The sequence below is a fragment of the Scomber japonicus genome, chromosome 20 (assembly GCF_027409825.1).
Source record: "Scomber japonicus isolate fScoJap1 chromosome 20, fScoJap1.pri, whole genome shotgun sequence".
Lineage (NCBI taxonomy): Eukaryota > Metazoa > Chordata > Actinopteri > Scombriformes > Scombridae > Scomber > Scomber japonicus.
The window spans coordinates 25,633,638-25,659,812 of record NC_070597.1 but is presented as its reverse complement, the minus strand read 5'-3'; the positions used below and the strand labels follow the sequence as shown (position 1 = coordinate 25,659,812).

The 26,175-nt window shown below is 37.6% G+C and overlaps 1 protein-coding gene across 1 annotated transcript; it reads left to right on the top strand.

Annotated features, from left to right (window-relative positions):
* Positions 1-25,615, top strand: LOC128381303 (AT-rich interactive domain-containing protein 5B-like). The gene is made up of 10 exons (XM_053341281.1): positions 1-39; positions 282-536; positions 11,296-11,515; positions 17,227-17,457; positions 21,006-21,148; positions 21,340-21,568; positions 21,703-21,755; positions 22,274-22,371; positions 23,184-23,394; positions 23,649-25,615. Exons 1-10 carry the CDS (start codon positions 19-21, stop codon positions 25,548-25,550), a joined length of 3,363 nt encoding a protein of 1,120 aa, XP_053197256.1. The 5' UTR covers positions 1-18; the 3' UTR covers positions 25,551-25,615.
* The last annotated feature ends 560 nt before the right edge of the window (positions 25,616-26,175 follow it).

Genomic DNA, 26,175 nt, shown 5'->3' with positions numbered 1-26,175 from the left:
TCAGTTTGCGGAGACGAGATGGAGTCCGATTCACTAAAGGTTGGCTCGTTTTTAATCACGACTTCTTCATATTTTATTACGAGCTGTAATTAAGCGGTTTGTAGGCTATGTAATGTGTTGTTAATATGGGGAAATCTGAATCTTTTTTTGATGATGCTCATAAAGTGAAAGCTTATCGGGATTGAACAAACCATATTAGGTAGTCTATACGTTGGTGTTGATTTTGTTCTCGGTCTTAGTCAAAAATAACCATGTGTTAATGTGCTGTTTTTTCCCCGCAGTGGGTAGGTTCACCTTGCGGTTCACACGGTCCGTATATATTCTACAAGGCTTTTCGGTTTAACCTTGACGGTAAACGGAGGCTTGTGTCGCTGGGAGACTTCTTCTTGGTGCGCTGTGAGCCGGGGGAGCCGCTCTGCATCGCCGAGCTGCAGCTGCTCTGGGAGGAGAGGAGCAAACTCCAACTGCTGTCCAGCTCCAAACTTTATTTTCTACCAGAGGACACCCCGCAGGGGCGGAGTGCCAGTCACGGCGAGGTGATTAAACCCACTACTCTCTTTCCTGTATTATGTTATGACTGTCTGCGAACTTGTTTGGCCTATAAAGATTTAAAAAAAAAAAAAAAAAAAAAAAAAAAACCCAAACAAACATTAGTAAACATTTGCTGGACGCTTATTTTTAACCAGGCAAAGCCAATGTTGTACACTGCAATTTAACTTCATTTTTCAGTACATACACAGTGCCACTGGACATTTATGAAATATTAAAGCTTGTATATTTAGCAGACATTAGGTCCACCAACTTTTATATTACCAGAAGATAGGGTGGGTTAGGATAATATGGGACATTGACTAATGTGGGACAACTCCTGTGCATTTATCTCTTTTTCTATTCAATTATTTTAAAGCTAACTAGTATACATACTGTGTAAATTATATTGTTTAAAATGACACGTGCACACATACAGACTACAAGTTTTTTTTAACCTAAAAACTACGGTAGGCACATTTAAGGAAGTTTTGGTAGGTAAGGCTGCTTTCTATCAATCAAAGTATTTCTAAGCCTTAAAACTAGTGTCCCACATTACTAAATCTACAGTAGGAAATATTCATATTATTAATAAGTGTCATGTTCCTTTTTTAGTACAATATCTAAAAATTGTCTTCTGATTTAACAAGGAAACATATCAGGGATTTCATTATGATATTAGGTGTTGATATAATGTATATGATATGATATGTAATCTAAATAAGGACAAGTCAGAATTGCAAAAAGTGTCCCACATTACCCTAATCTACCCTACACCGTGCTGTACAATAGTGAACACAAAAATCCCATATTTACAGAATGGCATTAGGAGTAGTGTATCTGGACTATTTACTGAATATTAGTGTTGTGTATAGCGTAACTTAGTCTTGTGTATAGCCTAGCTTAGTCTTGTGAAAAGCATAGCTTAGTCTTGAAACGTATTTGGTCTGTTTAAAAACTTGATATTACTATTACTAACACATTTTTATATCAGACATTTGAACTCAGGTTTACCTTTTTATAACCTTTATATAAAATATATAGATTACAGGAACACCTGTGTGAGTGTTCAGGTTTATGTTACACTGCGAGCTGTTAGCAACACATGCTAATATTTGAAAGTCAGTAGGTGGGTTTCTTTTTTAGTAACAGTCGCTGATGATATTGAACACATAAAGCCCATATTTACTGAAGTGAATTACATTAGGCTACGTATATAGGAAAAACTGTGGTCATAGAAGTTAAACTTAGGTGAACAAGTGTTTGGCAGGCTCCTATTTAGCTTAACTGGTAAATATATTAACTTACAATGTAAACATTTTTAACTGGTCTGGACTATTTACTGTAGCCTTTTAGACCAACTGTAATGTAAACTTGCCTGTCTTGAAATGTAAGAAGTCTTAACTGCGTTTGGTCTGTTTAGAAACTTGATATTATTACTACTAACACATCTTTTATGTCAGACATTTGAAGTGTTGCCATTTTATGACCCTTATATAAAAAATATGTACTACAGGAACACCTGTGTGAGTATTAAGGTTTATTTTACCCTGCCAGCTGTTAGCGACACATGCTAACGTTGGAAAGTGACATGCTAACATTTGAAAGTGACTACATACCCAATAGGAAAGGCTGTGTTCTTAGCATAGACTGTATAAAAGAAATGGACGTAACATCCGTGACATCACCCATTGGTTTGTGGACTGCTGCTCGGAAGCCAATAGTATCGAATCTAGGCAGCGCCATCTTGAAAATTTCAGGTGCATGCTGGGAAAAAAAGAACACGGATTCTACGGATTATATGGGCATAAGCAGAGTCATGGACGGAAGTATGGGCGGAGCCAACGGCAGAGTGGGGAGGTTGTGATTGGTTGCGAGGGCTGGATCTCTAGGACATTGGTCAATCAACTTGTCAATCACGATGTAGCCACGCCCCAATGCATACCCTGCTTTATTGTCAAATATAAAATCAGGAAGGCCAAAATTTCACAAATGAACATCATACTGCATTGAAGAAGGCTTTAAACTAGCGATTGAGACCATAAACACATTGTGACTACTACTGAGGTTAGAAATCAAGTGAGAAGCTGGCGAATTCTCCATTGACTTGTATTGAGACGGAAGTCCTTTTGAACACAAAACGGTCTCCCCCTGGTGGCCTTTTGATAGAATGCAGCTCTAAGTTACTTCCGCGTTGGCCTCATTTCAGAGGACCGGAACTCCCCGCCTGGTTCATTGAAGTTAAACTTAGGTGAACAAGTGTTCAGCAGGCTCATTATTAGCTTAGCTGGTAAATATATTGCCTTACAATGTGAGAATTCTGGACTGGTCTGGACTATTTTGCCTTTTAGACCAATTGTAACATTAGCTAGCTTGTCTTGAAATGTACAAATTTTTGGTCTGTGAATTTGGTCTGTTTATAAACTTGATATTACTTCCACTAAGGCATCTTTTATGTCAGACATTTGAGCTAAGTTTTGCCTTTTTATAACCCTTATATAAAATATATTGACTAAAGGGACACCTGTATGAGGTTTTCAAGAGATTTAAAGGATTAACAATTAGAAAGATAAATGATTGCAGGACATTTATTTTAACTACTGCTTCTATGAGATAGATGGAGCATAGCCAGGACTCTTCCCAGCAGAACCCCACCCACCTAAAAAATCATAGACTACCCACCAACCAGTGTTAAGTGTTCCAAAAAGGAAATGACATTTCACATTTTGCTTGTTTTTCAGTGAAGCTACATTTTCTGTAAACTGTATTCATTAGAATGTTGTTTCCTGTTAGGATTTTAAAAAAGCCCTGAAGTTAGCTGAAAACAGTTGTTGCTTTGCCAGACTGCTTTTAGGGGAAACTGACTCACATATTAGAGATTTTGTGATTCATATCACATGTAGCAATCTGTTCCGCTTTCTGACTGTTGTGACAAAATGAGCTGATAAAATAAGCCGCATATTTCCATTTTATCTAAACCAATGTGACTACACAACAAATTAACGTGAGGCTGACTTCCTTGAACAGTTCCCTGTGTGATCCCACACAAAAAATGAAAATGATCATTTATGATATTTTATTGTTTTAGTTTTGATATTAGTTGAGGTATATGAAATATGAGCTTTTTTTTTAACACTGATTTAGCTGAATCTGTCTGTTCATGTTTTACAGGCATAGTTCAGTGAGTGATGAAATAACACATAACTATAAATCAGACGCCCTCTTTATTTTTATTGGCTGTACGATATGCATGATGAGTATGTAGGGGAGTATGTTTTTTGTGCTTTGTGTTTGGGGTGAGGGAGTGCAGCATACACAAAGTGACAGGTGAAGTCGGCAGGTTAGTGCTTGAAAATGTGTTTGGAGGTTAAGACGGAATATGAGTCGACATGTTTAGTCATCCGCTTTCAAATGAAATAAACGCTCTGCCAAAGTAAAGTGAGATAATAGCACACCACCAAATTACTTTCTCTTGTGTCTCAGGAGTGCGTTGCATGCAAGTGTCATTGCATTGAACCCATGAAAAAACATGACATGCTTACCAAGAGACTGACACTCACTGTTACAGTAATAACTCAGACTATCATGTTTGAAGATCAGTATTTGACTCTGTTGTTTTTAAAGGGATATGCAGTGTTTTCCTGTGCAGCATGTAAGTCTGCAGCCAATCAGAAATATGATAGTGCTTCACTGCTTTCAATCTTTATGAACTGATTATTAATGGTTGTGCCTTAAAAGGAGCCACTGGCATTTCTGAAGGTTACTGTGTCACAGTGCTGCAGTGGGCAGATTCATTTCACAGCATCAGTGACTGAACAAGGCTCCCTGCACTATTAATATTAATGTAAAAGCAATATTATGGAGTACCCAGCAAAGTAATTTCATATTTGAAATGCATTGGTTATAATGCAAAGCAAGGTGTTTTTTGGCTGCAGCAATGCCTTACAAGGCAAAGGAAAGGTGCAGCTCTAAGCAGTGAAACTGAAACTACTTTAAAGGTCTGGATTCAGTTAGTTATTTGTAGTTACCACGTCTGTGACCTGAAAACCTTTGACTAGCCGCAGCCAGGCTTCAAAGACATGTGTCATTTCCTATTTATGTTAGACCCAGAGTTGAATAATAATCTCATTGTGATTTTTATTTCCAATGTTCAATGTTAAATTGTGTTGCAATAACATTAGTTTTCTTTATCAAGTAATCTGCCAGTTATTTTCCTGGCATGGCCATAAAACACCAGAAAACTGTGAAAATTGTCTTTCACAATTTCCTCAAGCTGATTTTGTTGTCATGAAATTTGTTGTTCTGTCAGACCAACAGTTCAAAACCCAAATATGTTCAGTTTAATATAATGACAAACAAGGAAAAGAAGTAAAGTTTAATTTTTGTCATTCTAGTCTACATACAGGTTGTTGTAAACATAAGCTTGTACAAAAAACAATCACATATTGATCTTGTTTTTTACATAAATCACATGAATCACATGTTTACTCCACTTCCCATTTTTTCAAACATTTAAGTCACACTGAACTGTGTGTCATTTTTGACAAAACCTTCTTGGTTATAAATGTTTATCTTTTTTCCAAATTTGTATACATTTCCAACACTAGAAAGTTTTTTTTTTATTCATACAGCCCAAAACCACAAATTATAAATTTGCATCAGGAGGCTTTACCATTTGTACAGCAATACCACATCCTTTGTCCCTCAACCCTTTATAAGTACAACTGCCCAAAAATATATTATATGAGCAATATATATTATTTGATATACTGCTAATCAGACCCAAATGCCATTTCATTCCACTTGGTCTTCAAGTTAACAGCTTTCTGTTGAGGAGTGATTGGTCTATTCAGACACAATGAATACTACAGCAGTGGTTGCTAGGAGCAGTTTCAATTTCAATCAAAGACATACAACACCTCACAACCTTCTTTGGTTGAGCATAAATAGTACCAACACTGTATTCTGATAAGGTCAGACCTGGCCTGATTGGGGTAGGGTTAAGGTTGAGTTAAAGGAAGGGCTAATACTAATCAGGTCACAGAATGTGTAATATCATTGTAAAAAGAGCATATTAATAACATGTACAGTTACCATTATAACCATTGAAACAATTGACAACAACTAAACCTTTCACTTCCTACGTCACATTATGTAATGTTATTAAAATCAACACTAATCATGGGTATTGTATCTGTACAGTGGATTTTTAGCTAATTTGCCTGTCCAGAACTTTGACCATGCAAATAATGTATTTTCACCACATCTGTAATACCCACTGTGTCTGGATCATCCTCAGAGTAAACAGTTCTTTTTCCGTTCACGTAAGTAGAGTACTTAATGATAAAACGGCAATGAGGAAATTTAAAAAAGCCACAAACAACTATGGCCTCAAACATGAAACCAGTCAGCTGGTCTCTGATACAGCCTCAACAAAAAATGAACTATTAAGTTTCACATCATTAGGATATATTGCAGTGCTGTTCTGTTAGCTTGCATTACATTGTATAAGGGTAAAAACACATTTTCAACAGCATCAGAAAACATAACTTGGATTAAGTTGTTTAAAACTTGAGTGTGGGACTGTTAAATATAAATGAACATCTGTTAAATTCAAGCCCTTGCCAAATGAGTTCTCACAATGCTGATTAAGCCTGTCACCAGCAGGTAAATCTCTCTGTACTTCACAGTATATCTGAGTTCATAAATCTGGTGGTGGTGTTATTTTCATCAACCATTAATGATTGGTTTGTGACTGTCCTCAGTGCACGTCAACTGCATCACGTCACTAGAGGCAGGGACAGGCTCACGTGTAATGCGCCAGGGGTCTGCAAAGATGTTGACAGTGTTTGTGTAATTACTCTCACTGCCAGAGGAGGGAGACAAAAGTGCAGCACTGCAGGTCTGAAATAGATTGTGGACCAAGAGAGTAATGAGGAAGAACTAGTCCTGTGTTTTCAGTTGTGGTGGTTGGGCTACCATTTGACAGACTTCTCTGACAACAGTGATACCTTGGCAAGCAAGACCTAGGAACTTGGCTTGGGCCTTGAGGTGTTGTAGCATTTATTCACCGATAAACAGCCTAAACTGTACACACATTGTACTGCTACATTCACAGCTATAACGTTACAGCTAACTTTACCATCACACATGCTCTCTCTCTCTTGATTGCATACTCACTACATACACAATCCATGCACTGACCTATTCTCTGAAGTAGCTACACTACTTGTATAATACATAATTGTTTATAGTAAAGTGTTGATTAGTGCAGCTTTACCAGACAAATACAGTGTATTTTACTGATTTGATAAAGCCGAGTTATTTGTTTCTCATACTGTGGGAAGTTTGTTGACAAAGCGTAAATATTTCTTGTGGTGTACCACACGGCTTCATACTGGGCCCCTTTTTTTATGTCTACACACATAGTAGTTAATATGACTCACAATATCACACGTGGTTATTGTAAGGGACAGACACTGGCATTCTGTGTGTTGGTAGATCCTCTTTGCAGCTTTGAGAACTAAGACAATGTATCAAGAATAGTAATTGACTCACACAGGCTTCCTGTTTTGCACTTAATCCATCAGTACATTCTATCTTATTGATGCAGAGGGGCAATGATTTGTTCTGTGCCAGAACACTGAGATACTAGGTGCTGACTTGGTATCATGTCATCACTTGCATAACAAAACACTGACATGTTCATCCAGTAACTCTGTGAATTTCTTGGAAACCTTGACTCGGAAACGTATTGTGAAATGAGCTAATCTGTGTCATCTTGGTTACTGTAATTATATGAATCAACCAGTACTGAAAATATAAAACCTCTTCACTGTTTTACATTGTTTATTACTTTTGTTTTCTGGCAGCAGCAAAGGATCACATTTTCTGTTTTATTCAAAGGCATAAAAACTACCATGAAACCAATGTTTGTATGAATCCTGTGATCTTCATTTCTGCCGCTGCATTGACTATGAATGTGCTGTTTCATAGAATTTGTTGTGTTGTGATGGTTTGATTGTTTACTGCCAAGTAAGCTTGTTCTTGTACATCGTGGTCCATCCCCAACATTTACATCTGGGGTTCTGCCTCCGTGTCCACATACATGCTGAAACATGGCCGATTTGCTATTGACTTAGAGATATCTTGTTCAGCCTTTGTGTTGACGAGATTGGTATTATCACAGTCTGCTGCCTCTCTAACTGTAAATCTCAAGCATCTAGAAAAGAGTTTGTTAACTAAAAAAATTCTCATACCAAAATGACATAATAGGTTGTCATTTCCCTAATTTCCTTCCCTAAGTCAGGGAAAGATCATGGTTATGGTTAAAAGTAATTCCTGTAGATTGATGGTAGCAAGGAGACAGGATACTAACTTGAGTTTTGCAGTGCAATAACAACATTAAGTTACAATCACCAATGTTTCTGACAGAGGTCAGGCATTCTTCATATGACCACATCAGGAAGTTGGACATTGTAATCAAATTAAGACTTTGAACAAATGACTGATGCTGTAGATGTTTTGGTCAGGAGTTGATGATATCTTATTATCAAGTGTCCTTGTAGTCGGTTAACAAGACTTGTACTCCCAAGAAAAACAACAGCATTGGTCATTTTTCGAATGTCCAAAAAGAGACACGTTTAACTGACAAAGACCTCTAGAAGCTGTGTGAATTATGACAACAAAGGCAGAGGTATCGTAGCATCATGGTTTTTATTAAGCCACGAAAATGGATGGATGGGTTGTTTCATGGCAATATGTCCATGATCATTCCCTGAAAACTTCACTTTATTACAACTGTGTTTTCATGTTCATTGCTTTCATTGGTTTATCCATTCTGATAATACTGTTCTCAACAAATTCATTATGATTGAGCTCTCTGGACCTGGCGACATGGCCAAAAATAGGTTCAACATGGCAACAATCAGGAGCATTCAAGCAATCAAACGGGTTGTAAATGAGTAAAGTAAGTACAGTAGTTCAAAGTTGAATCAGGATGTCCAGCTGTAAAACTATGGTGGATGTTTATAGCAGACAGTTTGAGTAATCATTTTAAAATTTGCCTTTGTTTTCTCCTCCAAATCCCTTCGGTGTACAGTTGTCTAAATCCTTGTGTTTGTTGCCCCATCTGACCTTTCTGTAGAGATATGTTATGTTCTGAGATCTCAGTAACTTCCCTCAGTAATTTCTTGTTGTATTAAACCATAGTTTTAGTAATTTAGTAGTTCCTCTTTGAAACAAGCCAACAAAGATTACCCATCCTTTACCAAGTAGGGTTTGAAACATATACTGTGATCTTTGTTCAAATATAGCTAAACCTTAACATGAAGGGTGGCAGATCAGAAAAGACTGTTATCTATCATTTTTAGATGTTCCAACTGTATCATAGGCATGTCCAAACCACATATCCAGTTGTTTATTTTGGAGGACCTAGCCACTCTGAGTATCTGTGTGACTGGAAGTGAAACTGAGTCACATGTGATGTCACTATAGCTGGGACATTAATGCACTCAAATTAGATTCTACATGTGCATTTGTGAGCAGCGTGAATAATCCACATGATTGTAAAAGGCAGCTGATGAAGTACAATGATATGCTAATCTTAGTTATTGGGTCATTTTACGAAATAGACATCAGTGTTGTCTCACCTAATATTAGATAAAGAGTTAATTGTCTCTTTCAGTTGCCAGAAGCAGTGTTGGTTTTAATCAATGTAATATTTCAGCTCACAACAACCTACACTGTCACTAACTATGTAGGACAATGATGGTCATGTGACTGGTTAATAGTGTCTGCCAATGGAGGAAACAGCACAACACCAGAGCTCTGAATCACTGAACAATCACTGAAGAATAGAACCAGGCTAGACAATGGACCTGACTAATTAAAATCACCGTAAAAGCTTTTTTTGTGCATAATTGTGATTGATTGTAATTGTACTGCATTAATGAGGTCATGATTGACTCTCTTCACCAAAAAAATGAGATACTTTAACTTTATGTCTATTTAAACTGTCCCGTGGCTACAGTATGAGCCATCTGTCCATGTTCCCAGGAGGCTTCTCAGTTTTAATACCCAGGTGATGTCTGTTCAGGCTTCACTTTAGAGCTGAATAGAGAGAGGAGAGGAGGTGAAGCAGGTGAAATCCCAGTGAGATTCGCTGCTATTTAAAGCAGGCCTGGCCATGACAGCAGCAAAAAGCAGACTTGCACATATGACCACAAACAGCACTGAGTACAGAGATAACAAAGACAAAGAGGAATCAATACATATTTGTGTAGAATTTAATCAAAATTCTATACACTGATGACTTTAGTATTGAATAATTCTACGATAAATGTGTAATCAATCAAACTAACAAGTAATATCCCACAGAATGAACTAAATATAATGAAGTACCTCTATTAGAGACTACTAATGCTGACTGTCTGTGTGTAGAAGTACACAAACCTTACTATCTAAATTCCCTTCTCACTTCATCCTGGTAATGAATCTTTTATGTATTTGGTAAAACAGTCCAGGCACCCAGCAGGGATCAAGGCCTTGAATAATAGTGATGCATCCTAAACCAAACCCAAACAAGGTCACTCGATATCAAGACTGTTCCATTAAAAATTAAAGCTGATTTAGTCATTTGGTCTGTTAGCATCCTTGAAGAGAAACTGATGAGAGAGTAGGAAAAGGCAATTTTTATTTATATATGTGTGTGTGTGTGTGTGTGTGTGTGTGTGTGTGTGTGTGTGTCTGGTTAAAAAGTTAAGGTGCAATAATTAAATGAAAGAGTACAGTCTAGACCTGCTCTATGTGAAAAGTGACAAGTGACAAGATGTATGTTCATGTTTGTGAGTTAGATAGTAAGGAGACTTTAGCAGAAAAGCTAATGTGGGTTGTTCAATCAATAATTTTTTATTTTTATAGCACTTTTAATACACAGCAATGTAACACAAAGTGCTTTACATAGTCAGAACAAACAAAAAAGAAATCATTAAAAACAGGAAATCATTAAAAACAGGAACTCATTAAAAACAGGAACTCAGAAAACACTATTATAATTCTCAAGAACCTGCAATGAGGAAACAACAGAGGTAGGTATGATAAAATGAACAAAAGAAACAAAAGAAAGAGCTAATAAAAGATAAATGAAATATTAAAAATATATAAAAGGAAAGAATAAAATGTTGTTGAGAGGCTGTGGCTCTTGTGTTGTATAGCAGGATGCTATCAGGCTCAGTGTGACCATCTGCTTCACCTATGACAGAACGTCACATTAATGCATTATACAAAGATTTGATATGAATGGAAATAAGTCTTAAGATATGTAGATGGGGAACTAATAATATGGTGATAGTATTAAATTTAATGGGAAACAAGGGGGCACCATCATGACACCAAACCTTTTTAGAATTTTCCTTTTTAATTTTAATTTACCTCAAAGCAGAAAACAGGAAAAGTGGTTTAGAGAAGATATGTATAAAAAAGCTATTTAATTTCAACATTAACATTCAACAGACCACTTTGTTCTGTTTTGAAAACCAAAAAATAAATAAAAAAGAAAGAGTCCATCTGTTTTTCAGTGTCAGCCATTAGCTACCACGAGGAATGTGGTTAGAATTTATTATACATTTATGATCCAGCCATAAAACACTTGAAACAAAGACTCATAATCATAATAATCAGTATTAACAGGTTATACTCAGAAGCTCTATCATAGAAGTGATGCTTATCATTTCCCACCACTGTAAACTGTTTGTATCTGTTTTGCAGGACGAGGTCATTGCAGTGTCTGAGAAGGTGATTGTTCGATTGGAGGACCTGGTCAAATGGACAGTATGGGACCCCGAAGCGTGGAACAGAGGAATGAAGGCTTTACCCCTCAATATCAGCTCAGACAGAAGCGGGCCAGATTCCTCACTCTGTTACCAGGATTCAACTCTCAACTGTGGCCTTAACTTCAAAGATGTGTTAAAAGAGAAAGCAGCACTGGGTAAGAACTAACATGTTGTCTTTCTTTGTAGAGATTTCTGTCATAGAAATTCAATCCAGCATTATTTCCACTGCAGGTGTTATAATTGTGATACCAGACTCCCATTCAGACTTCCCATGTTTTGCATAAGTCTCATCCTCCATCCATAGGCTGACCACTACAAAATATTCAGTTGCCCTTGAACGGTTAAATAGCTTATTGGTATTCTATTCCTGCATAGAGATAAGGTGGGACAGTCAATATTAGAAGCTTTGTTCTGTAAGCTGTTACATCAGGCCGCTGCTGTGAAACTCAATCAATAGTCTCAGTGGGAGTCTGAGGACAGAACATTCTTGGTGATCTGTTTCTATCATCCCTGCAAACTCATTGACTTTCTAGTTTTTCTGATTTCAAAGAGTCTGACCATAACACTAACCCTGACTACAAATGACATCATTCCTGTTGTTATTCAGTTACTGTTTAACTTAGCAACAGTAACGCTTACCTTGTCCTGGTTACCTTGTCCAAAAGCTAACTTTAGCTGTTTCTAGCCCAGTGACAGTGTTGTTTCCTATGAGGCACGAGTCTTTCTTTTCTCAAGGGACTGTAGTTGTTAGCACATCAAAACACCCATGCTTATAGTTTGCAATGTAGATCACACACACACACAACCCACAACTGGTGTGATGACTCATATCGAATCTCAATAAAACACAACTCAAATACTGTACGGATGATGTTAAGTAACCGACTGTAACTGTTAATTTAATGTTATACTGTATATATCTAATGTAAATTCCATATATTATGCTGCTCATCTCATTTTCAGTGTATGAATATTAATTATGCTGCCACTGAAAGCCAACTAAAGGTGATCTTGGTGTTATTTTAACCTTTAGTTACCTCATAAAATACAATAAGGATTCAGACTTGATGACTGAGTAGGCGTGTCACTATAACTACTACAACTTATTGGACAGAAATAATCGCAATGGACCATATTATTTTATACCACTGATATGATAATATAATATAATAATAAATCAAGGGGGTGGGGGGCTTGAGATTGTAGAGTGGGTGCTACACTTGTGTAAAAACACAGACTGTCATTATGGTTGGGGACAGAGTTATTTCCCTTTAATTCTACAGTCTCCACTCAGGATGTACACAGTGAGGAATGGAGGACATTACTTGTTTATGATGATAAGTCCATATATAGACATGATGATGTTGATAATTACGTTATTGAATGATAAGTTGACAATTATTATGACAGGCCTACTGAAGTGTATTTAATACTTGATTAGAATTCTATAGAACCCCATGCTTAAGTGCAGCAGAGGGAAGGAGTCACACACACACACTCACGTATCAAAAATAAATTGTGAAACCACAGTTTTTGCAGGCATGTTAGTGCATATTAAAGCATGTTAAAAAAAACACCAGCCATCTGTCAAGGCAATTCCACATGATGGGTGTGTTATTCTTCACTCTGAATATTTAGTTTCACTTAATAGTACTGCTGCTGGAAATGTGGTTAAAACACATGCTGATTTAAACAGTGCCTTAGTTTAAATGAGGTTGACACTTGACTCAGTAAAAGAATATAGATACCACACTGACTCATGTGCAACGGATGGAAGCCAGTAAGAGTAAAACCAAGAGACAAACTGTATGTCGTGTGTATATAAATAAGAAATGATCAGGGAAAAAACATCATTTAAAAAAAACGTATTGAAACATGCAATCCATCCATCAAGCACATGTCACCCTACGTGTGTGTGTGTGTAAAAGTGTGTAAAAATGTATAGTGTTTGGTTGGCACTGCTCCAGTAGAAGTGCTGTCAGTCAGGATTATAGGAGTCATTTGTTTCAGACAGGCGTTTTGTTTCAGCTTGTAAAAACAATTTTCATCTACAGCAGCTTGACAAAAAAAGCTGTTCTTAATGTGTCTGTATTACGCAATCACCTAGAGCCCTTTAAACATTTCTTGAAATGGTGCCCTTTAGATAAGATAAGATCTGTTTTCTTTGCTATTTTTCTGTCTTTCAGTACAGTTTTAGGTACTACTTATCCTCAGTATTTCCACTCTATGTATCATCTGTTTGACAATGATTGGTTCACTCACAGCCATGTAAATGGTAAATGGAGACTGTACTTACAAAGTGCTTTTCTAGTCTAGACCACTCAAAGCGCTTTTTACACTACGTCTCATTCACCTATTCACACTGATGGCAGGAGCTACCATGCAGGATGCCAACCTGATCATCAGAGGGAAGCTTACCATACATACACATTCATACACCGTTGGCAACGGGAGCAAGTTGGGTTTAAGAGTCACATGGATATATGGACATCCAATCATATTCATGTACAGTGTGGACATCATAACTTTACACTTAACACTCAGCTGATTCACTCATTGCAACAGTTTCCTCCACTTCCCCAATTTCCTGCTAGTGTGGTGAAGTTTTTAGAGCTGTTGCCTTTTTAAAGATCTCATGAATTAGATTCTTTGAAAACTTGAACCTCCTGCATCCTCATGTGGGAACATTACATTCTGGGTTTGCTGGACCTTATACTTCATTCTGCTTAACTTTGACCTGTTGTCCTCATTCGTACACACCTTGTTGTGCCACCTAGTGGCAGTGAAAGCACAATGTATTAAACAGTGTAAAAACAAAATGACAAGTCAATCAACAGCCGATCCCCAGACAAAAGTGGACCAGGTAGAAACCTTATCATATTTTATGGTTGAAACGTATTTATTTAATAACGTTTGTAGTTTGATGCTATACAAAGGTGACTAATTTTAGCAATAGCAACAAGCTATGACACTGCTAATCAGGAAGTACTCGTTTGAGGACGTTGGGATTAATTTCCGTTCGTGCAAAGGGAAGATGTAAATATAAGGAAATAAATAAATACCCATTATCCCCATATGACATTTGTTCAATAACTACTTCCTGTTTAAAGACAATGCTTTGTTCTTGTACTTATCAGGTCCTACTAATCTTAAATATCTAGGCAAAATTAAAAATGCATACCAAACAAAAGCTTGGGTCTCAGGAGGTTAAACAGAAGAGACCTTTTCTGTCAAATCTAACTGTGTCTCCTGTTCATACTGACCATTAGAAGATCCCTTTATAATGCACTTACAATGAATCAGAATCAGGAGGTTCAACACATAACATTAACATTTTTGATAAGGATCCCTCAAACTAAGGAAGGTTTAGAGAAATTTAAAATCAGTATACCTCATGTATGGAACTCAATTTTATGTTGCACTAAAACTACTGGAATAAAAATAAGGACATTGTGCCTGCAGCTGGCTTTGTTGTTTTGAAATGAGCTTCTCTGGTTTTGTAAGATCGAAAATCTAATTTGCCTCCTAATTATATTCAGAATAATAGCATGCAGTTTCTTTTTCTGTTTTTTTAAAAATTGTACGTATATTAACTGTAATTACACTGATGGAAGTTTGATTTAGTGACTCTGCTGGCTATAAAATTGCCCATTTAACACTAAATAAACAATAATGACTGTTTTCCTCTAATGACTGAGACAAAGTTAGAATCTAGCTGGTGAACACAGTGGAACATTTAGCAGGTAAAGAAACAGATGTTTAACCAAAACAGAGCAAAATGTGGGTTGAATATTGGACTTCTATTCATTAGAATGACACAAACACAACTCCAAACCAGTGGTAATACTGCAGCATGTCTAGTGGGTGTAAATAGGCTGTTGTTTCCTAACATGTTCTCCATATCAACAGCTTATTGTGGAGTTCTTCTGCCCCCAAGTGTTAAAAAAGCAATGAATGCAGCTTTAACCAGTCAATCTATAAAGTCAATGTGACACAGTGTGTAGTTGTGTCTCATATTTTCACCTTTTTAAACATTTGCAGTGAAAATGCACTTATGTATGCATTTGTTTCCAAGAGATGGTACAATTTAATGCAACTTGGGCACTGCTGTGGAGGTCTCTCTATGGTACAATGAACCAGTAATTGTTTGACCTTTTGAAATATTACAGTAATAAATAATTGAGTAATTTGAATTTATTATTTTATTACTTATTTTATAAGTGTGTTTCTGTACCAAAAGGTCATAGTTGCTACAGTTCTTCAATCTCAATTTATAAAAAGACGGACTGTATTTAATCTAATGAGGTCTTGTATGTGTACCTCTACTGTCACTTGCTTCATCAAATTTCATAAATAATTTACAAGTCTAACCATAAAGCAGATTCATGTCCCTCATAATCTGACACTGGCACTGACACTACAGCTGGTGTGCTGTAGAGAAGTTAAATATATGCAAGAGTACAATTTTAAATATGACCGTTCTTCAGAGCAAGCACCTTAGAGGTGGTTGTCAATGACAGAAAGTGTGAATACTTTAAGGATTTAGCTGGCAGTATTATGTGTGTATCCAAAACCTGATACATCTTATTCCTCTGTGCCATAGACCTCCGTTGTTAGCGAAAAATTGTTCAATAACACTTAGCATTCTTAGTCTATAGAAAGTAGTTCCTTGTAAGGCAAATGTCTTGACATGTCTTGACTTTGTGCTGAAGTTCTTTGAGTAAGACACAATGAAGTATAAAGTCAAGAGGCTGTAGCACAGCAAACATACAAACATAAAGCCTCTGTAAATGGACCTGCCCACACATACTCAGTGTTGTGGTGTCTACCATACAAGGAATCTTTCTCCAGAGACTGAAAATTGCTGCTTTTAGTCTTTGGAGCTGTTTCTAGACAATGTTCTTGGTTAAAATACATGTCGCCCAACAACTGTAAATTGTGTCAGTTATGGGTGTGTAGCTGTATAAATCCTGTCTTGGGGCAGCTGTGGCTCAAATTGAACAGATGATCCACTTATCAGAAGATTGGTAGTTCAATTGCCGGCTCCTCCAGTCCACATGTCCATGTGTATTTGGGCAAGATACTTAACCCCTAATTGCTCCCAATGACTGTGCCATCAGTGTATAAATGTGTGTGAATGTGACATGTAGTGTAAAAGCACTTTTTGTTGTCAAAAGACAAGAAAAGCATTATAAGTAAAGTCCATTTACTATTTATTATTTAAATAAAAGGTTCAATAAATTGTATATGTTATCATACTTATATTAGCATGTTAGCAGACTGAGAGCTAGCTTGCTATAAGGTTCAATAAATTGTATATGTTATCATACTTATATTAGCATGTTAGCAGACTGAGAGCTAGCTTGCTATAAGGTTCAATAAATTGTATATGTTATCATACTTATATTAGCATGTTAGCAGACTGAGAGCTAGCTTGCTATATGTTAAGTGTGTTAACATGCTAACTATGAAGATGTAAACATGCTGTATTAAGATGCTTTATGTTTCAAACTGAATTAAGCAACATGTGCAAAAAATATTTAGGATGAACATCTTGCTAATAGCATTTAATGTAAAATGTAAAAGCAACATAGCCAGAAACCTGAACAGATGCTAATGGGTCAGCCCTTGCTTTCAAAAGTGTTGGGCCTAACAGTACCAGGCAATGGTAGGGAAACAATGTCATGATAGCAGCAGCATATTAACACACTTGATGTCATATTTTAACCTGTTTAAGTAATGTAACTTTATTATACTTTTAGCTGAATGTAAGCATGCATGTTAAGAGTATTTACATATAAGGATGCTAGCATGGCTTTAGACTGACTCCTTTTTCTACATTGTCCCCTTATTTGCATTTCTTTAGGTGAAAGTTTGACCCAGAAGCAGGTAGTAGTCCTGTCCTACCCCCGCTACTGCAGGTACCGCTCCGTCGTGGCCCGTCTACGCAAGCAACCAAGCTCTCTGCTGAGCAACCAGGTGGTTTTGGCACTGGGGGGCATCGCAGTGTTTTCTGAAAACTTGCACATCCTGTACTGTCGAGACACGTTTGAACACCCGACACTACTGCACAACGACAGTGTGTGTGATGAATTCGGTGAGTGACATATAAGGCAACAGAGGTACTGACACACAAACATGATGTTGCGGATCTACGCACACAGTCAAACATGAAAACAGTAGAGTTTTATCATTGTTCCACTGTGACATATTTGCCAGGAACTACTGTGAAAAGAAATGCAACCAGGTATATAGAAGCATAACAATGGGATGAGATGCTACATAGAATATAAGAATATAGTTTTACAATGTTACAATTAAAACTACTACACTGAGAGGTCATTATTAAATGTACATTAAATGCTATATAGAATGGCCATTGCATTGGGGAGGTATTTAGGGGGAGATAGCAGGTCAACAGTATATGCTACATATAGTTGGTACACATAATCTGAAAACTTGAAGATTAATTTAAGATGCTGAGCATTGTGTCAAGTTTTTCTAGTCGAAAATCTGTAATAAGCATCGTGTTTTGGTTAGTCACTAATCAGATTTTGAAAGTTTAGAGTGTAAAAGGCTTAGAACATTACAATAGAAGTTTATAATGGTCATTCTTAGGCTTAATTATATGTCATAAGATGTTTGGTTTTTTTTTAAGATGATTTGATAATTATTAAAATGGACAAAACCCATGTCAAAATACCACATAAAGGCACTAAGACATTGAGAAACACCACAGAAAAATGAATGTTGTGATCTGCTATCAAGAACCTTTGACATTTGAAGATTTTGGTGAGAACTGATGGTAATCAGATGGTGAATTTACCACAAATCCTCTGAATACCCTATGTCTCTAGTTTGTGTTTTAAAGTTTAATGAGGCAGTGATAATCCTAGAGGTCAATTTATATAATGAGGTCAAGTTTCTTGCTACAATGAAATAGCTACTGTGGGAACTAACATCATCACATATTAATACAATTGGGCTCATTGAATCTAAAAGAATTCCAGCTTTCCAGTCATGCCCAATTTATTGCAACTCCAAGTCTGTTTAGGGACCCCAGTATACAGAAATATTCAAATACACCGTTCTTAGTATAGGCGAAAAATGGCATGGTTTTTGCCTAAAACTGCTTGGGATTATCATAAAGTAGGCATCTCTACAAAGTGGAGGACTTGTGAGTACCAGTAACCATTTACAATCAGATATCTTGAAGTAGGTCAAGGGACTGCTTGGAAAATGGCTTGCAGAACTGAAAGAACACTGTCAAAACTGTGTTGAGATTGTTCATTGGATAAACTGCTATATTACTGTTACTAATTGTTAGTAATTGTACTTACTTCAATGTGCTTTATTGCATGTTGTGCACATGTACCACTTATATCTGAAGACACACATAAGTCATTTTCTAGGTAATGCAGGGTACCTATCATGTGATCTCATACACTTGTCCTACATTTAAGCACTTTAATCCCAAAGAGATCAGGTGACAGATGAAGCTGTGAGATATTAGTCTCAACACAGCGAGTGAAAGCAAAGGGAAACAGTACAATCAAGTAAAAATGATGGCTTGTGACCCAGAATTTGCATCGTCTTGTTTTGGCTACGCCTCTCCTCCTCTGAGATTTATAATCTGGGTTAACAAAGAGACGGTTATGCAAGTTTTAGCAGGACATATGTTACTAGCATTTGTCATATTAAGAATTCAAAGAAACACCCAGATAAGGCATTTGCTATCTGTTTTTCTCTTATGTCTTCATTTATTGTGCCCTTAAACAGAATTAAGTAAGTTGTCAGTGGAAAGCAGCAAAGACTCCACAATAAAGTCATCAATTTCCTTTCATATTTTACCATAGTGCTGATACTACACATTTCAGCCCTGGATACTTACAAATAGCAGTTTAGCAATTTCAGGTGGGGGCAATCTGACCAAAAATCAAAGGTGAAAGATATATAAAGAAGCCAACTGTTTTACTCACTAGTAATATATATTCTAAACACTCAGAGATTGTTTAGTTGCTCCTCTTCAGAGAGGAAAACACCCATCCCCATCTTTTATTTTACATCTTTATATTGGAAAGAATGCCCTTCCTAATTGGAAGAAACCTCTTCAGCTTCTATAAATCATGTTTTTTATGACTTTGCCTCCATCTAACATATTTTCCCCCCTTCTTACAAGGCTTACGGTTGGTTGATGTAATAGTTTTCACATGCTTGCCTTAACTAATTGTTACGGGAGATTAAATTTCAGGATATATCATAGTCCTGAATCTGGGCTAATTTGACTATAACAAGACATGACATTACATGGATTGGTAATGCTGCGTCATGCCATGACCCTGAAGTAATGTGACAACATCATATAACACACCATGGAACAGAAATAGTTGAAGCACATACATGACGGCACATACATGGCTGTCACACTGTGTAAGCTGCTATGGAAACAGGAATGATGTCACTTTGAATATGGTGAACAGAGGTCTGTACTGATCCAGGTAGCCTTGACATTAGCTGTTCCATATTCAATCATCAAGTGAATGTTTTATTCAGTCTGACAGGTTCCCAGGAGAGGGGGGGGATGGGAGGGGCATTGTAGCACATCTGCTAACATTTCAGTTGCTTTCATCTTTGCACTTTTTCTTCAAATGACTCATTAACTGCTTTTAACTATGACTGACACATTACAAATACGTGCACACACCTCAACTTTCTCTAGAAATTCAACCATAATTGCTTCTATGGTTTACAGATTCAGTTGACATCGTTATTTAAATTAATCTGCTTTCACTTTTTAGGTTTCTACTGATGATTCCACTGCTTTCAGTGCTTACACGTAGGCTGCTTTCATGAAATGTCCAATGATTTAAGCTATTCTACTGTCACCTCAGTTCTAGACCTGCCACAATAATTACATGATTGACTTATGGTACAATAATATAATTATCCACATCATCATGTCTATATGTGGATACAATAAGTATGATATATAGACATGACCTTTGACCTCAGTATTGCCACACTTCAGGCTGACCTTTCAATTATCAAGTCTGAATCCATATTGAATTTTATGAGGTAACTGTCAGTAGCAGCCTAATTAATCTAATTAATATTTATACACTGAAACAAAATTAAACAGAAACACAACTGATAACGCATTGTATTAACAGCTACAGTCTACAGTACTTCACCAGCTACTTTACATCATCCATAGGACCTGATTTACTAAAGTTTTCGTGTGTAAAAATGTGTGTAAACGATTATTATATCAGTCGTATAAAATGAGTGGTAACCAAATGACAATAATATCATTTATCGCAATTATTTCTGAGACAATATATCATCCAACTAAAGTAGTAAGTAGTAAGCTCCTTTCATTTCTTACACTCCAGTTGGCAATTCCTGTGTTTGCTTCTACTAAACTCCCACACATGGCACCATCAATGTCAATCCAGCCATTTGAATTGATATATCGGAACCTTTGACCTCAATTAATAACGAATAAGAGTCAATGTAAGAACAGCTGTGTGGTTTTGTTGGATTTGTGCTAATGCAAGAGCAAAAGAATAAAGAAGAAAAAACAGTTCCTTCATTTTTCTAGCAGACATCTACAACACACTGCTGTCTTTTTTATCTGCTTCTTAGCTCCTAACCTGAAGGGTCGTCCCAGGAAAAAGAAAGTACCCAGCCCTCAGCATTGTGGTCACGGGTCAGAGGCTAATGGAAGACGTCAAACACCACCTACTTCCAAGGAGACTGAACAAAAGGGAAGAGGAACCAATGTCAAGGTGCAAATGAGTGTATTATAATAGTAACAGCATTCTTCATTCTGTGATTAAATAATGATTATGATAATGTCAATAAGCTGCATATGTAATGTAAAAGGGTCACTCACAGAGCTGAATCCATTGAGAGTTAACAGCCAGCTCTGCAGCAACTCTCTTTCATTTCTCTAATCTGTGTCCATTGTTTCTTACAGATAACAGCACACAAAGTAGGCTTATCTAAACCCAGAGGAAACAGCAGCAACGGTTATGTGAGTGACAGCAGCAAGATCACAACACTTCCACTGTCAGAGGAGAAACGAGGAAGAGGACGGGGGGTGGAGTACAGAGAGGAGGAGCAGGCCTTCCTCGTGTCTCTGTATAAATACATGAAGGAGAGGAAGACGCCGATTGACAGGATCCCCTACCTGGGCTTCAAACAGAGTATGATAACACTCTACTCAACTACTTAATCACTAATTGAAACTGGTTAATGTGAAAAGTCATTTAGATTTTAATCCTATATGGCTTGTTTATGTCTTGTCATATTGATGTGTGTTTGTGTCTCTGTGTGACAGTAAACCTTTGGATCATGTTCCAGTCTGCTCAGAAGCTAGGAGGATATGATGTGGTGAGTTTTACACTGTGCTGATGACAGCTCAGCACTATGTTGTTGCTCAAGCAGTAATAAATTATTCTGTTTGCACCGGACTTTACCACTGAGTTCAGTCTGATGTTCCAGATGTGGTTGAGTTTTAAATATTCAGCAAGTGTGTAAAAGACAGGCTCAAGTTAGTCTTAAATCAACAGTCAGGAGCCCAAATGAACATTGAAACCTGTTTTTCTTGCTGTATCATTCCTCCTGTTCATACTGACCATTAGAAGATCCCTTCATAATAAACTTACAATGACTAAATCCACAGTCCTCCTTCTGTGTAAACATGTATTTAAAAGTTGATCTGAAGCTAATATGAAGCTTCAGTGTCCAAATGAGTCAAATCTTCATCTTCATCTATGTTTTAACGTTGTTTTTAGTGGCAAAGGCCCTCTTTTGTTACTATACTTCCACCACAGCTCAACAGGGAAACACTAAGAGGGAGCACATGGATGTATGCACTGACTGTATTTTGTTTGTTTGTGTGTGTGTAGATCACAACTCGTAGACTGTGGAAACACGTTTATGATGAGCTTGGAGGAAACCCAGGCAGCACCAGCGCAGCAACCTGCACGCGTCGACATTATGAAAAGTGAGTGTGTATATGACACCCTTTTACAAATGGCACATTCACAGTGACACAGGAAATACATGAATTTACATGTCTTTTAGTTTTTGGTACTGTAAAATTGAAGTTATTTGATTTGATCAGTAGCTGGTTGGTCTAGGAGGAAGGAAGGTTGTTTTTTTCCCTCAACATAAATAAAAGCAGCTCAATACATTTTTGCAACTCCAGCTGTGTTATGTTTTCTTATACAGTTGACCCACTTTTTTGTGACAATTGTGTACTTGTATTTCCTGTACAGTGCAATCTGAACATTCCCTTTGCGCACAAGTCATCTGCACATGACAGTTATTGTTAAAATCATTATCACCATTATTGAACCTGAATTCAGTCCATTTCTTACTGTGTTTTCATTGAAAACATCTTAAAAGGTTGTTTTTTTTAAATCATACCTTTAAGTGTTTCAATAGAAACAAAAAAGATTATGAATTAAAACAACTTTCATTGTAAAAATATTACAGCCTTTACCATAAGTAGACATTTCAACTGTTTTCTGTGTGTGTGTTGTTTTTCTTAATGTGATGTCTGATTTCTTAGTATACATTTACATTATTCTGTTCAATAAATGCTGTAAAACTTTGTCAAAAAGTATGATTACCTATAACTAGTCTAGTTCAGAAAGACTTTAAGTACGATGAGAGGTGACACGACCATTAGTTGATTGATGAAGGTTTCAGCTGGCTTATTTGTCTTAAATAAAAATCCAGAAGTAAATGGGCTGTTCATTACACTGCCTGCCTGTCAACATGTGTTCATTCACCTGTCTGTCTCTCCTCCAGGCTCATCCTGCCCTATGAGAAGTTCATGAAAGGAGAAGAGGATAAACCTCTCCAGGCCAAAACCAAGGATCAGGAGGTAGAGTCAAGCACTGAATCTTCTAATAGCACCCTGAAGACCAAGCTGACCGATGAGGGGAAGCAGCAAGCCCAGAAACCTTGCCCTGAAGAGGATAACACCCTGAAAACCAAAGACCACGTCCTGAGCAGACCAGTCAGTCTCACTCTGTTAACCCTCCAGTATCCATTATTACATTGGCTAACATCTGCATGTTTGTGGTCAAAACCTGATTTTGTTCTCCTAGCTTTGTCCTTTACTAATTTTCAGTGAAATTGGAGATACATTTAGTCTACTTTTTCTGTCTACTTTAGTCATTATCTGAATTTAAACCAAAATCTTTTCTTAGCATTTCCAGCACCTTTCTGTTTCTCTCTAATTTGTTTTGTCTCCCTCTTTCCTTCTTGCAGGATTTGATGGAACAAAATCCTCAGCTGAAAATTGAACCCCAAATCTGCCTTAGCCGTGTGGATCCCTTCCAGCCTTCACGTAGTAACAGAAAAAGACAAAGCCTGACACAAAACGACAGGGAGACACAGATGATCACGCAACAAGAGGAGAAAGATGAAGTCATGAGCAAGAGGAGATATAGTGGACATGACCTCACCTACTTGGCAACTTCTCCTCTGGCCACTCCAAAGGTTTTAAACCATGCCCACTCAGTAGTGGATCTCTGGCAGCAGGAGCTAGTACCAGTAAAGGACCAGGACCATACTGGGAAACCAAGAAACTTACAGTCTCCAACAATCCCAGACCCATCGAATGAACAAGCTGAACTACCAAGGACTGACAACACTTCCTTGGATTTCACAACCCTCCTCAAGTCATCTGGAGTCAACAAGATGATAATATCTCCAGCAGCAAAGAAAAAGCTCCTGTCGCAGGTCAACAAAACTGGGTTACTCAATAATGCCCACTCTCTTCCCAACTTTGGTCAGCCCCGTCTGCTCCCTAGCTCCAATTTAAGCAACTGTAACTTTGAAGAGGCAGCGGAGCGACCAGTTGTAGCTGCTGATCCATCATTTGTGGTACTGAGTCGGCCTTCTGTGATACAGCAAGCACAGAGCTCCGAGGCACAAGTCCAGAGAGGTAGAGCGAGAAAGATTCGAGAAAGCACACGTCCTCCTTTATATTCACGTGATCATTTACATTATAGGCTGCCTTCTCACTCCCATCCAGAAGAACCACAGTGTTCCTCAATACCTTTGCTGATGCCAAAGATTCCCCATTCCAGCCAGATACTTCCTGGCTTCCCTCATGGATCTAAAGAACCCCAGACACAAGGACTTACCCCTTTAAGAGACTTGAATAGCTCTGCAAGATTCCTTCAGTCCGCTGCTCCTCGTGATTTAAACTACCCCGCCTTTACAGATCAGGGAAAATCTTCCAATCCAACAACAATGTCTGATGATCAACCCACAGATCTAAGTCTCCCAAAGTCTTCATTTAAACCACATCCACAACCCTACATCTCCTGTCCAAACACATGTTCCATAATGCATCAGGAAAGTACACCTTTCAGTGTCCAGTACTCCAGAGCTTACCAGGTGCCTCCACTTACTGGGTTGCTTCCAAACATACACAGTCCTAGACAAGATGTAGCAGTCGAACACTATTCTAGGGCCACTAACGTAGCAGTAAATGGTACGGTCTCCAATAGAGCAGTAGGAGACATCGGAAAGCGACAACAATCAGAGACTGATCTTTACAACAAAATGATTGAACCGACCCACGCTGGCAGAATTGACTCAGGATCTCAGCTTTCAGCAAACAATATCTGTCTTGTACGCCCTCTCAACCAGGGAAGGAACAAGAGAAGGACACAAGCGGTTTCTCGCAAGAATGTACCTTCCCCAACTCCTTCAAGAAGGATCAAGACACCAGAAAATTCAGTTGACAGATTTGTGGAAGGTGTACAAGGGGCAAAGGGAAGAGGACCTGCTTCCCACTCTCTCCTCTTCAACCTTGCTACTCCTCAAATCTACCCCATCACCCTTTATCCCACAGGGGCCCTCGCATTCTGTCAGGTTCAGGACATGTGCAGGGATACCTTAGCCATAGACTACCCCCATTCTTCCCCCATACTTTCCAGCCACCAAAATCAATCATTGGACGTCCTTTCCCCATTGGTCTCCCCCTTTGCCATCCATCCTTTGATGATGCAAAGGCAGCTGTTGTCTCACCCAGCTCTCTACCAACTACCAACTTCATTTGAGGACCTGGTACGTCAGAGTCTGTATTCAGTCAACCCACAGCCCACCTTCAGCAAGCCACAGATAAACTCAGTTCACCCAAGCACCAACCTCTCTTGATGTACTGGCTGTGACAATTGACATTACTCTCTCTTGGGACTCAGGTCTGATGGTTTCTAAGTACTGTGAACAGCAATACGTGTACGGAATATGATTTTTACAATTCTCATATAGATCACATAACTATATGTATCATACGGACTTGGATCCTGATTCATGTGATCACCAGACTTGTAAACTGGAATTCATTTTACCATCAATCTGCTTTTTTTTCACTTGGACAGTAGAAAAAGCACAGGTATAAATCATGAAATCGTACAGTACATAGATGGAATAAGAAGAGAGGAAATTAACTGTGATGTATGGTGATGTACATTATCAAAATATGGACACATTTTCACCTGATACTAAAGTAAACAGCAGTAATATTTTTATGGATATCCTTGTCCAATCACATCCCATTGTGACTCATTTGAAATGTCACATAAATATAAACTTGACAGACGCTGGAAACAAACACATTTATTATTAATTTTACTTCAGCATGTTGTACAATAATGTATATTTACTGCAGCAGTTGTGATTAAGAGTGTCATCATAGATAATAAATAAATGACACAGGCTTCTCAGACTTTGCATACATGTGAAAGTGAAAGTATTAAATCAGGGAGGTGTTGCAGTGCTT

Excerpts from the sequence above, each read along its gene's own strand:
- LOC128381303 (XM_053341281.1), top strand. The coding sequence starts at position 19 with ATGGAGTCCGATTCACTAAAG. Across the intron at positions 537-11,295 it reads GGAGTGCCAGTCACGGCGAG|GACGAGGTCATTGCAGTGTC; the intron begins GTGATTAAACCC and ends TCTGTTTTGCAG. Across the intron at positions 23,395-23,648 it reads ACCACGTCCTGAGCAGACCA|GATTTGATGGAACAAAATCC; the intron begins GTCAGTCTCACT and ends TCCTTCTTGCAG.